General features: G+C 41.6%; 1 protein-coding gene across 5 annotated transcripts; it reads left to right on the plus strand.

Annotated features, from left to right (window-relative positions):
• Positions 1-34: 34 nt before the first annotated feature.
• On the plus strand, positions 35-12,778 carry TATDN3 (TatD DNase domain containing 3). Of its 5 annotated transcripts, none has more exons than XM_079968981.1 (10): positions 35-173; positions 1,571-1,603; positions 2,208-2,281; positions 3,896-3,980; positions 6,042-6,104; positions 8,309-8,418; positions 9,332-9,387; positions 11,055-11,167; positions 11,603-11,683; positions 12,378-12,778. In XM_079968981.1, the coding sequence occupies exons 1-10, from the start codon at positions 123-125 to the stop codon at positions 12,513-12,515; spliced, it is 804 nt and encodes a 267-aa protein (XP_079825107.1). In that variant the 5' UTR covers positions 35-122; the 3' UTR covers positions 12,516-12,778. The 5 variants fall into 5 exon arrangements, with proteins under 5 accessions (XP_079825107.1, XP_079825108.1, XP_079825106.1 ...); XM_079968982.1 differs by having other exon boundaries at positions 11,606-11,683; XM_079968978.1 differs by having other exon boundaries at positions 48-271; positions 1,571-1,602; positions 2,206-2,281.

The following is a 12,778-nucleotide window of genomic DNA, read 5'->3' on the forward strand; positions in this document are numbered from 1 at the left end:
GCCGAGCCGTATTGAAAGGCGGGTTGGCTGTGCGCGCGCGCGAGAGAGAGGGAGCTTCGGCAAAATAGGTCCGGCTGGAAAGCGAGGCCCCCTGGGCGTTCGGTTCCGCGCGCGTGGTCGAGATGGGGGCGGTGGACTGCCATTGCCACCTTGCCGCGCCCGAGTTCCGAGGGGTGAGTGGGCGGCGCGGTGCGGTTTGCACCCTGCGGTTGGCCGCCGCCGCCGCCGCTTATAATTCCTTCTCCCTCTCATCTCATAAGAGTTTCTCTGGGTGAGATCGAGGACCCATCTGGTCCAGCGACCCGTTTCCTACGGTTTCCTACGGTGGCTAACCCCAATAATAATAATAATAATAATAATAATAATAATAATAATTTTATTATTTATACCCCGCCCCTCTGGCTTGGTTTCCCCAGCTACTCGGGCGGCTTCCAGCAGAATATAAAAACATAATAAAACGTCAAAAACTTTCAGAATATCTTTGGCGATCACTCGTAGCCGAGTAAGATTGTCTTCCATAAACACGGTTTTAACAATGAGTCCGTAAGTGACTGTAGAGGCCAATTCTGGATCCACACGTCCTTCCATAGTGGGGACATTGGGTCCCTGGCGGGAGTCGATCACGGTGTGGATTTGCCAAGCGTGCCTTCCTCTTAGCACGTTTCTCCCTTTCGAGTGTCTTCAAAGTCCATGACACCTTTGGAAAACGCTGTTCTCCAACTGGAGCGCTCACAGGCCAGTATTTCCCAGTTGTCCGTGTTTATACTACATTTTTTTAGATTTGCCTTGAGACAGTCTTTAAAGCTCTTTCGTTGACCAATATAAAAACATGATAAAACGTCAAACGTTACAAACTTCCCTATACACATGCATAAAGTTGCATGCTATCTACTATTAGCTTCCTTAAGTATGAATTACTTAATGTCTGACATTAACAAACCATATTTCTTTTCCAGATTGAAAGCAGTATTTGTTTACCAAGTAAAACTACAATTAACATGCCTCCTCCCCGGGGAGGATGTGCAGGTGAAATAGCTCAGTCGGTAGAGCACGAGACACTCTTCCATCTCAGGGTCATGGTTTCGAGCTCCGTGAGGCCTTCCAGCTCTGATTCTGTGAAAAGCCCCATCTCCTTCCACAGTTATTCATCCCAGCAAGACCTCTCGGTCTGGGACATCTGAATTTACTTCAGTCCCCGTGTGAAAGGGGATAGATGTCTCCAGTACTGATCAGTAAAAATTTAAACAGCTCATCTATGGCCCATATAACATAAAACCAGAAAAAAATTCATTTTACTTTTGCAAAATGAATGTGCATTTGTTTGCCTTTATCTGTACCTGAATATATGAATTGAAAAGGAAAAACACTTTCATGAGTAACTGTAGTAGTAATAGCTTTCCTTCTGTTTGAAAGAAGGGACAGTGGTGGTTTAAATAAGTAATGTTTGCCAACTTTTAGGAGCAAAGAGTTATTGAAAGAGAAAGGACACATTTGCCATTTCTACTGCTTTCTCCCTTTCTTTACAAATTATTCTGCTAGCATAATTACGTATATTTTTATTATCTTCTAGGACATTGAAAGTGTATTGGAAGAAGCAAAAAAGGTTTGTAGTTATATCTATATATTTTTTGCAGTTAAAGTTTTATAGGCAGTAGATCTATAGATTTTGATAGCTCAAGGGCTTAGTTTGCATACTAAGGTAAATTAACTTAAGGAAGTTAATTGAAGCAAAGTTGTCTGTCCCCACCTCTCTTCTGCAGTCCTCTGCACCCCCTGAAATCATCTCTGAATGATCAGGACCCCTCCTGAGCAACAGGGAATGAGTTGCTGGGGAAAGAAGATTCTACCAAAATCGAGTTTGGAGCCTAAGATAAGTGAGGAAGTTCATGGAGCCCCCCAGCAGCCCCCCACTCCACCCCACATTGTTCAGGAAGCCCCCCTCCCTTTCTGGAAAGGTTTTTTGAGGGGTTTCAGGTACCTGTAGCAGTTATGAGGGGGATGGAAAACTTTTCTTCCATGAACTTCCTTGAGTTAACTTCTCCTAAAGGCCGAGCCATTTTAAGGTAAACTAAGAAACAGGAATCACATTTATTTGGAAGGAAGATATGGCAAAATCAGTAATTTCAAACAGATGTGTTTATGATCAGATTATAAGACTTCTCATTGTTATTGTCAACTGTAGCTAACATTTTTCCATGTTGTTTCAGTGTAAAGTTTTGGCTCTGGTGGTAGTTGCTGAATACAGAGAAGATTTTGAAAAAATTATTCAACTTTCAGAAAGGTAACAAAGTTTCTAGTTCTTCAGTCTGTTTCACAAGGTAGAAAATAGTTACAGGCTAGAATCCAAAATGATGAACAACTTGTTTAGCACATCCAGATACTTTGGATTTTGCTTCTCATATGACAGTTCTGTCATGCTGCATGGTAACTGTTTTTGGTTTAAGTCAAAATTACATTGTGAGATGATGATAATTTTATTATTTGTACCCTGCCCATCTGACTGGGTTTCTCCAGCCACTCTGGGCAGCTTCCAACAGATATAAAAACATAGTAAAACATCAACCATTAAAAACTTCCCTAAAAAGGGCTGCCTTCTGATGTCTTCTAAAAGTCAGATAGTTGTTTATTTCCTTGACCTCTGATGGGAGGGCGTTCCACAGGGTGGACACCCCTACCAAGAAGGCCGCCTGCCTGGTTCCCTGTAACTTCATTTCTCACAGTGAAAGAACTGCCAGAAGGCCCTCAGAGCTGGACCTCAGTGTCTAGGCTAAATGATAGAGCTTGTGTTTAACGACCATGTGCTGTTCAAAGAAAAGAAAAAAATCTCACTGGAGAGTGTTCCAAGCAAAAGGAGCACTTCTGGAGCCTTCCCATAGTATTTTATAAATTTCAGCCATTTGATGTAGTTGATTCTGTGATACTTGAAATATTCTTTTTTTAAAAAAAAGATTCATAGTGATATAATGGAGAATCAGTGCAATATACTTATTTATTTACAAATTTATAAGCTGCACTCTCATAAAAAAGAACATAGCAGAATACAGTATAGAAAAACAAAATAAACAAAGATATATCTAAAAACATAATTCATACATTATTAAAAACATTAATACATACTGATCAAATTAAAAAGAAAATTTATCTTGCAAAAGCCTGTGTAAGCAACAAGAGACATCTGAATGAATGCAGGATGCAGGGCCTGCCATTCTAAAGGCTCAGCCCTAATGATGGCAAATCGAACATCAGGAGTGTAGGGAACCACCAGAACTCACTGCCCTATCAGAGGCTCTCAGTGATCAAGGTGGAGCACAAGGAATCAGATGGTCCTTAAGATACTTTGGGTCCAAGCTGAATTAACACAACTACCTTGAATCTGGCCCAGTAGCAAGCTGGCAACCAGTGCAGGGTGTCATGTTGCTAGTAATCTGTTGCTGTGAATAGTCTTACTACTGCATTCTGCACTAGCTGATGTTTCTGGACCATATACAAGGGTAGCCCTGCTTAAAACACATTACAGTAATCAATCATAGCAGGTGGAATATTGAACTTGGACCTGGGAGAGAATGTTGAACCTTGATGAGATCAGTAATCCCACGAGACTCACTGAATGCTCTTGAGCTTGTCACTATCTCATAAAATAAATGTATTCTGGTCTTGTTTTATGTGGAAAATGTTATGGTAAATAAAACAATGGTGCTTTAAGAGACATTTACGGTCAGAGTGCAAAATTTGAAAATGCTATTGTTCATAAGCAATCAAAATAGGAACAATAAAATCTTAGTGATTGTGTTGATTGGAATAGCAAAAGCTGTTACCTTTTCAGTCCTCTTTCTTTTTTATTTAACCATAATACATGTCTGCCCTTTCCCATTACTTAACACTTGTTTGTATTCAGGTACCCAGGATTTGTCTTTCCATGTCTGGGCATCCATCCAGTTCAAAGTAGTCCAACGGGAAATGATCGCAGTGTTACGTTAAAGGTGAAATGGCAACCAGTTACAATTGCAGCAGTTAACAATTTCTGTACTGTTTTTCAGTTTGCCAGGTAAACTTATCGGTTCCTATTGCATGTGGTCTTGCAGCACTATTTTTGTATACGGAGCCCCTTCTTCCCTGTCTCCTGCTCTCCCAGAGCAAACTAGAGGTATCCTCAAAGGAGCATCAGAAAGAAAATAAAAATTGGTGCTGGGCAAAATAACTTCCCATCCTTTTTTAGGCATCTAAGCAAGATCTACAACTTAGCTGTCATCAATGGAGGTTCACATAATTCCAAGCTAGATGCATAACAAGCTTACTTCAGAGCAGGGATGTGTTGTCAGGAGGTGATTTTCAACAGGACCTCGGAGAGCAAACAGTTAAGACATGCTTTTTAAAAGTCTGGCTAGAGGTGATGGAGTGTAGTTCAGCAGCATCTGGAGATGGAAGCACAGGTTCCCTATAATAATTTTCACTGGGGAAACTAGTGTAGGGTACAGTCCAGATAGGAAGCATGCTCTAGGTGGGGGCCTGTACCTGTGTCTTCAGAATAAAAGTAACTAATCTGAAGCATCCTAGTGTGATTAACTACGCACATAGCCTGCCTCTTAATCATGGATGGGGAATCTATAGTCTTTCAGATGTAACAAAATAAAAAAATTCCTTCCAGTAGCACCTTAGAGACCAACTAAGTTTATTATTGGTGTGAGCTTTCGTGTGCATGCACACTTCTTCAGATACCACGCGAAAGCTCATACCAATAACAAACTTAGTTGTTCTCTAAGGCGCTACTGGAAGGAATTTTTTTATTTTGTTTCAACTACGGCAGACCAACACAGCTACCTACCTGTAACTCTTTTAGGTGTAGTTAGGCTCTAGCTCCCCACAGTCTCAGCCAGCATAGTCCATGGCCAAGGGTGCTGAGCATTATAGTGCAGCCACATCTGTTGGTAGGTGTAGAGTACAGGTTCCCTGTCCCTGCTCGTAAGTAAACTTACAATGTGTTTATCTTGGAATGCTTGGCTAAAAGTCCCATTATCCCTCACCATTGGCTATTTGGGCTGTGAGTCCAACAAGAACCGGAGTGGGCCACGTTGACTATCCCTGCCTTAACTTTATATGCCACAACCCAGATTACGGGGTTTGCCAGGCTGACGTCGCAGACCTAACTTAAACAGGACAAGGCACTGCCTACAGCAAAATGGCATTGCTTTAGCTATACAGAATTGCAATTAGCAAAGAACAAAACTATGATCCAAGAAAGATGTGTTAAAACATCTGTGGTGTTTAAATACTGTAGGCCCACAGCTTGCGTGGGGGTTACGTTCCAGGGATCACGCATAAATCCCAAATCACGTATGGTCAAAAGCCCACTGAGTTCAATGGCAGGTGGGATTGCCAAAGTCATTTCCCCCAGAACCCTGCCCCCTTTAAAAAAAAATATTTAATTGCCACACACATAAATCTGAATGCGCACAAGTTAAATGTACACAAGTTGCAGGAATCTATGAGGAAAAGTGGGTTATAAAATAATAATAATAATAATAATAATAATAATAATAATAATTTTATTTATATCCCGCCCTCCCCAGCCGAAGCCGGGCTCAGGGCGGCTAACAACACTAAAACCGTACAACATTAAAAACATTATAAAAATTAATTAAAATCAAAATTGATGGCAACCATAAACTAAAGTTTTGTAAAGATTGCCAAAGGAGGGAGTCAGGCCGTAAGACCGTAAGTTCCTCTGTGGGGCATACCAGGAGAGGCGGTCCCATAGGTACGAGGGCCCTAGGCCGTATAGGGCTTTAAAGGTTAAAACCAGCACCTTAAACCTGATCCTGTACTCCACCGGGAGCCAGTGCAGCTGGTATAGCACCGGATGAATGTGATCTCTAAGCGAAGACCCTGTAAGGAGTCTCGCTGCGGCATTCTGCACCCGCTGGAGTTTCTGGGTCAGTCTGGGAGAGAGAAATAGTGGTGGGAAGTGAAGCAGACATTTGAGTGTACTGTAATTGTTTGAGGCCTAAGTGTTCATTTCACACTTACACAAAATCTTTGTGCAGGATCTGGACGAAGCATTGCCACTCATAGAACTCTATAAGGACTGCTTGTTGGCTATCGGAGAAGTAAGTAGAATCTTTATAGCTTTTGGTGTTCAGCTGCCAAAAGCACTGGGCAGCACAACCCTAAATGTTTTTACTTGTAGGTCCCTAGGATTACAGCTGCATAGCACAATCCTTTGCATGTTTACCCAAAAGTAAGTCCCGTTATGCTCAGTAAGGCTTACTTTGAGGTAAGTGTGCATAAGACTTCAACCTTAGGCTACACTCCTATGCACATGTAAACTGGGAGTAAATCCAATTGAACTCAGTGGGACTTATTTCTAATTAAGCACTTAGAGGATTGTGTTGACGATTCACAAAACAATGTGAAATGCTTGTCGTGTAGATATTTGCATGATGGAAAACCCCACATGTAATTTGCTGAGTACAGAACATGTTCTGGGAAGCTGTGATGGGTTATAGCAGGCTTCCTCAACCTCGGCCCTCTGGATGTTTTTGGCCTACAATTCCCATGATCCCCAGCTAGCAGGACCAGAGGTCATGGATGATGGGAATTGTAGTCTCAAAACATCTGGAGGGCCGAGGTTGAGGAAGCCTGGGTTATAGTGTTCCAGAAAGTGTGCACACACTGAAATAATGTATATCTGTGACCATCCTATATAATAATTTATATTTCATATAAGGATATAAAGTGGGATATAAATATAGAAAATAAATATTTTTAACATAAGTTATACATGTTGTTTCTTATACCACCCATATATGCAGTTGTCACATATGATGATCTGCATGTGAGTAGCACAGTTTTTCATACAAGGAAATATTTTTGATGTAGAAATTGTGTCATGTCAGATGTAGCCCTTTAAACTTTAAGCAAGTTCTTGGCTTTTTCACAACAGTCAACATATTGGACTACTGATTAAATGCTTGATTAAGGACCTTGGGTGTTTCACAAAAATAGCAGGTCTTCAATAATACGTTTCTTGTCAAGTGTAAACTGCTGTAGGAGACTTTGGGGTCAAGTCTGCTTTTATTAGTGCTCCTAGCTGAGTGCATTTTGTGCTGATAGACAAAGTAAACCAACAATTTTTTTTAAAAAAATAATTTTTATTAACCGGCCAATCACATCAAATTAAATCACATCATATAAATTCCAAATTACAAAGCCAAATTTTTAAATTTTGTTGCGGGAACCCATACTTCAAGATCCAAAGGGGGATTCAAATCATCTTCTTATTACTGCGTTAATGTCCAAATCAGGCCCAATCAGTCCAAACAAAGTTCATAATTCTATCCAGTCTTATCTTGGTGTTGCCACATCATATCTTGTTCATATAGTTTCTCTTTTTCCTTTACGATCTCTTCTGTTAGTCTCCTTAAGCCGATAGCAAGTGTAATATTCCTGTGTGGATTTCCCGTACCTCCACTAAGTCCAGATGGTTTCCATATATCTCCTTCATAGATAACATCACTTTATCCATCATAAATTTTGGCATTTGTCGCTCTTACGTCCCACCGAGGAGTTGATTCACGATATGTAAACAACTCTATTTCTCTCTTTCTCCTCCTCCCAGACCCAAGAGCTCCCACAATGCCTCACAAAATGGCGACGGCATTTTTACTGACTGCGTCACTCCAAAACTCTTAGCTTTCCAGCTTCATCTTGAAACATTGCTTTGGATTGAAAGTTTATCTCCACACAGCCTTAAATCCACAGCTTAAGTCCTTAATTTCTGACTCATTAGGGGAGGGGATTCTTGTTAATTCACATAGAAAAGGGAAAGGCAGGTTTTTTCCCCCTCCCCCCTCAGTCATTTATCATACCGTATCTTGACGTATCTTCTCGTATTTTATTGTTGTCTTGTTATCAGAGATCTCTTCTGTCAGCAGTATTTACTCCCCTTTTTCCTTGATGTATGTGCAATTAATCTCGTCCAAATTGTTTCTTTTAAAGATCATTGCAACCAGCGGCGCGAATCAGGGACGGCGTCCAGGAGTGCCGAAAATCCCACAGGAGGGCTTTGTGCCTAGTGCCCCCACCCCCACAAATTCGGGGGTGGTATAGGGCACAGCAGGCAAGGGCCGTCCCCACCACAATCCTGGTGGGGTTAAGGAGGCTAATTACCCCCATCATAGCCTCCAAATTACCTCGTGTGGGTCGGAGAGATGTTATTGTCAGCCATCTTCCGATGCGCCACCTAGTGCCGATGCGCCACCAACAATTTCTATCAGTGTTTTTGAATTCCCGTCTCCCATTTTTCCTGCAGGTTGGTCTGGATTTCACTCCCAGATTTGCAAGCACTGATGAGCAGAAGGAAGGGCAAAGACAAGTCTTGATCAAGCAGATTCAGCTGGCAAAACAACTCGATTTGCCTTTGTAGGTCTTGCGTATGTTGCAAGAGAGACAATTAGTTTTATTTTTGTGAATGAAAACATCATTTGATGTGATTGGAATTCAGTTGCTAATTAAACCAGAGCATTGTCTAAAATGTTAGGGACGCGGGTGGCACTGTGGGTAAAACCTCAGCGCCTAGGACTTGCCGATCACATGGTCGACGGTTCTAATCCCCGCGGCGGGGTGCGCTCCCGTCGTTCAGTCCCAGCGCCTGCCAACCTAGCAGTTCGAAAGCACCTCCGGGTGCAAGTAGATAAATAGGGACCGCTTACTGGCGGGAAGGTAAACGGCGTTCCGTGTGCTGTGCTGGCTCGCCAGATGCAGCTTGTCACGCTGGCCACGTGACCTGGAAGTGTCTGCGGACAGCGCTGGCTCCCGGCCTCTTGAGTGAGATGAGCACACAACCCTAGAGTCTGGCGAGACTGGCCCGAACGGGCAGGGGTACCTTTACCTTTACCTTTATTGTCTAAAATGCAGTGGTCTAATTAAAATTATTAGTGCAATTTATTGTATTATCTATTCCTCGTATTAATGGAGGAAGTGTTTTTGCTGTATTTTCAGGGTTACAGACTGTGTTGCTGTATAATCTTTGTGTAGTTCTTTTGAGATGTTTCCAGGCACTCTGCAATAGCTCTTCCTACCTATTTTGCTTTAAGCAGCAATTCAGTGGACCATCAAAGTGCAATTTATTTGTTTACATAATTTTTAATAGCCCTGTTCTGAAGGCTTCAGGTTGATAAAAATAGAGTTAAAAAATGTAACTTGATTCAAGCTTAATCACATAAAAAATGCTAAAACTCCACCCAGGGAAGTGGTTTATCCGGCCATGAAAACCCAGCCCACAGTTTTGGTAACAACTCCTGCTGATATCTTTTGTTCTTCTTGTTTATCCTAGAAATGTCCATTCCCGCTCAGCTGGAAGGCCAACCATTAACCTCTTAAAAGAACAAGGTATAATGTTTTGTTTTATTTACATTCATTCGGTTTGTTTAGTTTTCTTGCCAAAATACGCAGGGCCTGTTCACTGTGGGGGACAGTCAGGTTTTCCCCCTTTGGATGTTAGACCAGAAACAAGAAGCAGGCCTGAAATAGGATCATAGAATTGTAAAGTCCATGCCGGACTATGCAGATGCCCCATACAGGGATCGAACCTGCAACCTTGACATTATCAGCACCACACTCTAACCATCTGAGCTATCCAGGCTCAGCCAATCTTACACATCTGTTTTAGCATAAGATCCAGAGCCTTCTCAATTAGAGGCACAAGTGTAGGTTTTTGAAGGCCCTGGGCACTGTACTTTATAAGGAAGTTATCTTTAGATGATAGTATTATTATTATTATTATTATTATTATTATTATTATTATTACTATTATTATTATTATTATAAATACCATTATTTGACTTACTAGTTGCTTACTCCAATAAGGTCTGTAAGCAATTGGCAAAGGCTTAAGAGACAAAGACATAGCATAAAACCAGGGGGAAATGCACCAAAGCCATCACAGTGACCCATAAAGCAACCCAACAAATAGCAGAAATGTCATCAGCGGAAAACAGTTCAGCAATAAGCAGCAGGACATAGTCGGTCAAATGCCTCGGAGAGGAGATACATTTTTTACCACAGGCCGAAAGGGTGCTAATGATGTTGGCAGGCAGACCTCGAAAGCATTCCTCAAATGGAGCCACAACTAAAAGTGCCCTCTCTCTTATTGCCACCTGCGGCGTTTGCCCCTTCTTTTGAAAATGTCTGTACAGGGGGAGAGAAAGAGTTAATAGGTAGCCCAATAGAAAAGCAGAGGCGGAGCCTACCTGTTTATAAAAGGGCTTAGCCCAAGGTTTAGACAGTTGGTTAGTAGTTAGTTGGTTGGTTGGGAAAAGGCAGTTGGGAAAGCAGTTGGCAGACAGATGGAAATAGAGAGATAGTTAGTGCAGTTGGTTCTTGTGTGAGGGGAGGTAGAAGAGTTAGAGACAGAATAAAATAAGACTAAGAGGATAAAAGGTAACAGCGTTTCGAATGCATTTAAAGTTTATTTGTGTTTGCAATAAACTACAATCTTCATTGTTAACTTAAGAACCTGACTGAGACTAAGTGATTTACCGGAGAGGACCTGGTTGGTGGCAGCGGATTAGTGGTGTACGGGTCAATAGTTCGTGAAACGACGGGGGGCTCCGTACGAACGCCACAACACCCTCTGAAGGGGCACCTAGAGGAGGGCCTCAGTTGAAGAGAGAAGGGTTTGGGTAGGTTTATATTGGGGGCAATGTCCTGAAAGATATCGGAGTCCTAGGCTGTACAGGGCTTTGCAGATCAACACCTGTTCTGCGAAAACGTACTGGCAACCAGTGCAGCTGGGCCTGCCAGCAGTGAACCGGCTGTATTTTGGGGTTTGGGTCAGAGTCATGCCAGGCAAGTCAGGAGATCACACAGCCAAAAATGAAATATAACATTAATATATTGTAAAGGGATATAAACCCTTTCGTAGAGCCGCATCCCACAAGTGCGCCTTTAGCCACAGAGCCCTGTGGATCTTTGGATCACATTCACTGCCTGGTCTGCGCTTTGATGTTTCTACAGGAAGCAAAAGTTCTTTTCCTGATTTCTGTCGTTCTCCTTAGGTGCTGAAAGGGTGCTGCTCCATGCGTTTGATGGCAAGCCATCGGTGGCAATGGAAGGGGTGAAGGCTGGGTATTTTTTCTCCATTCCTCCATCTATTATAAGGAGTGAGCAGGTGAGATTCAAGAAGTCCTGGCTTCTGGCTATAAGGTTCTTTGTTCATATCTCAAATCTGGTACATGGAGCCAAAAGGATTTCCCACCTCTGCTTTAGCTGATTGATTTCTTTAATCAGTAGGAGATGAGGACACTCTAATTTTTGGAAGCTATTTTGGTTCTCCTGCCACCGAAATAAGGAAAGGAAAAGAAGACATTAACAACTGCTTCCAATTATTGGCAATATACAATTTAATAAACAAAAAAACAAAAAAATTCACTGTCCTCAGAAAAAGCATTTGTATTCAAGATTTGGCAGTATTAATATTTAATTATTTGGGTAAAGGAGGCTCAACTAAACACTTATTTAATCCGTGGACTGTTCAACTTTTTAAATGTTTATTTTGGCTGCTTGGAGAACGATGATGCTAATTGCTTTCCTTATTTTGTTCAAGAAGCAGAAACTTGTGAAACAGTTGCCCCTAGAAAACATTTGCTTAGAAACTGACTCTCCTGTGCTTGGCCCTGAGAAACAGGTAAAGTATCATAGAATCATAGAATTGTAGAGTTGGAAGGGACCCTGAGGGTCATCTGGTTCAGCCCCAGAACGCAGGAATCTCAGCTAAGCACCCATGACAGATGGCCAGCCAACTTCTGCTTGAGATGCCGAGTGATGGTGTGGCAAAACAACTACGGTTGGGAGGAGGAGGAGATCTCAAGAGGTCTTGACAGTGTTGGGAAAGGGCTGGGTAGAGTAAATGGAGGCTTGAGTGCAATAAGCCGACCTACTGGGCCTCAACCTCTGTAAAGGGCTCAGTCATGAATATCATAAAATCATCAGTTTCAAAGGTGGATAAAAAGAATGGTGCCGTTAATAAGAGCCAGAGCACAACAAGGTAGCCCAGTCGGTAGAGCATGGGACACTTATTAGGGACATGGGTTCAAGCCCCACATAGGGCAAAAGATTTCTGCATTTCAGGGGTTGGTCTAGATGCCCCTTTAATGCTGTATTGTTTTTAATACTCAATTGGGAGCTGCCCTGAGTGGCTGGAGAAACTCAACTAGATGGGCGGGGTATAAATAATAAATTATTATTATTATTATTATTATTATTATTATTATTATTATTATCCCTTCCAACTCTACGATTGTACGAGGATTTGAACCTAAACAGAAACTGAGTTAGCCATAGATGTCGCTGGAGACCAATGTCACTTATTTGTATTTCAGGTGAGAAATGAACCAAAGAACGTCTTCATTGCTGCAGAATACATTGCTAAAATAAAAGGGATTTCAGTGGAAGAAGTTATAGGCATAACAACCCAGAATGCACAGAAACTGTTTCCAAAACTGAATAACTTTCTCTGAATATAACTAATGTTCTGCTGTGCCTTAATATATTTGTGTGACCTGGCTTCAATATATTCATAACTTCACGATTTTTAAGATGTTATGATGTTCCCTATTGATTGTGTCTGTAAATTGAGCCAAATATAGAATGATGCTATGTGCAAACTCTCCTTAATTTGACATTGGCATTTTCCTAATAAAAGGACCATAACCATTGCATGTTTAAAAAAATGTAACATTTTCTTTGTGCTTAAAAAACAATAAAAAACAATTTATATTGA

The sequence above is a fragment of the Podarcis cretensis genome, assembly GCF_951804945.1.
Source record: "Podarcis cretensis genome assembly, chromosome: 3".
Classification (NCBI taxonomy): Eukaryota; Metazoa; Chordata; class Lepidosauria; order Squamata; family Lacertidae; genus Podarcis; species Podarcis cretensis.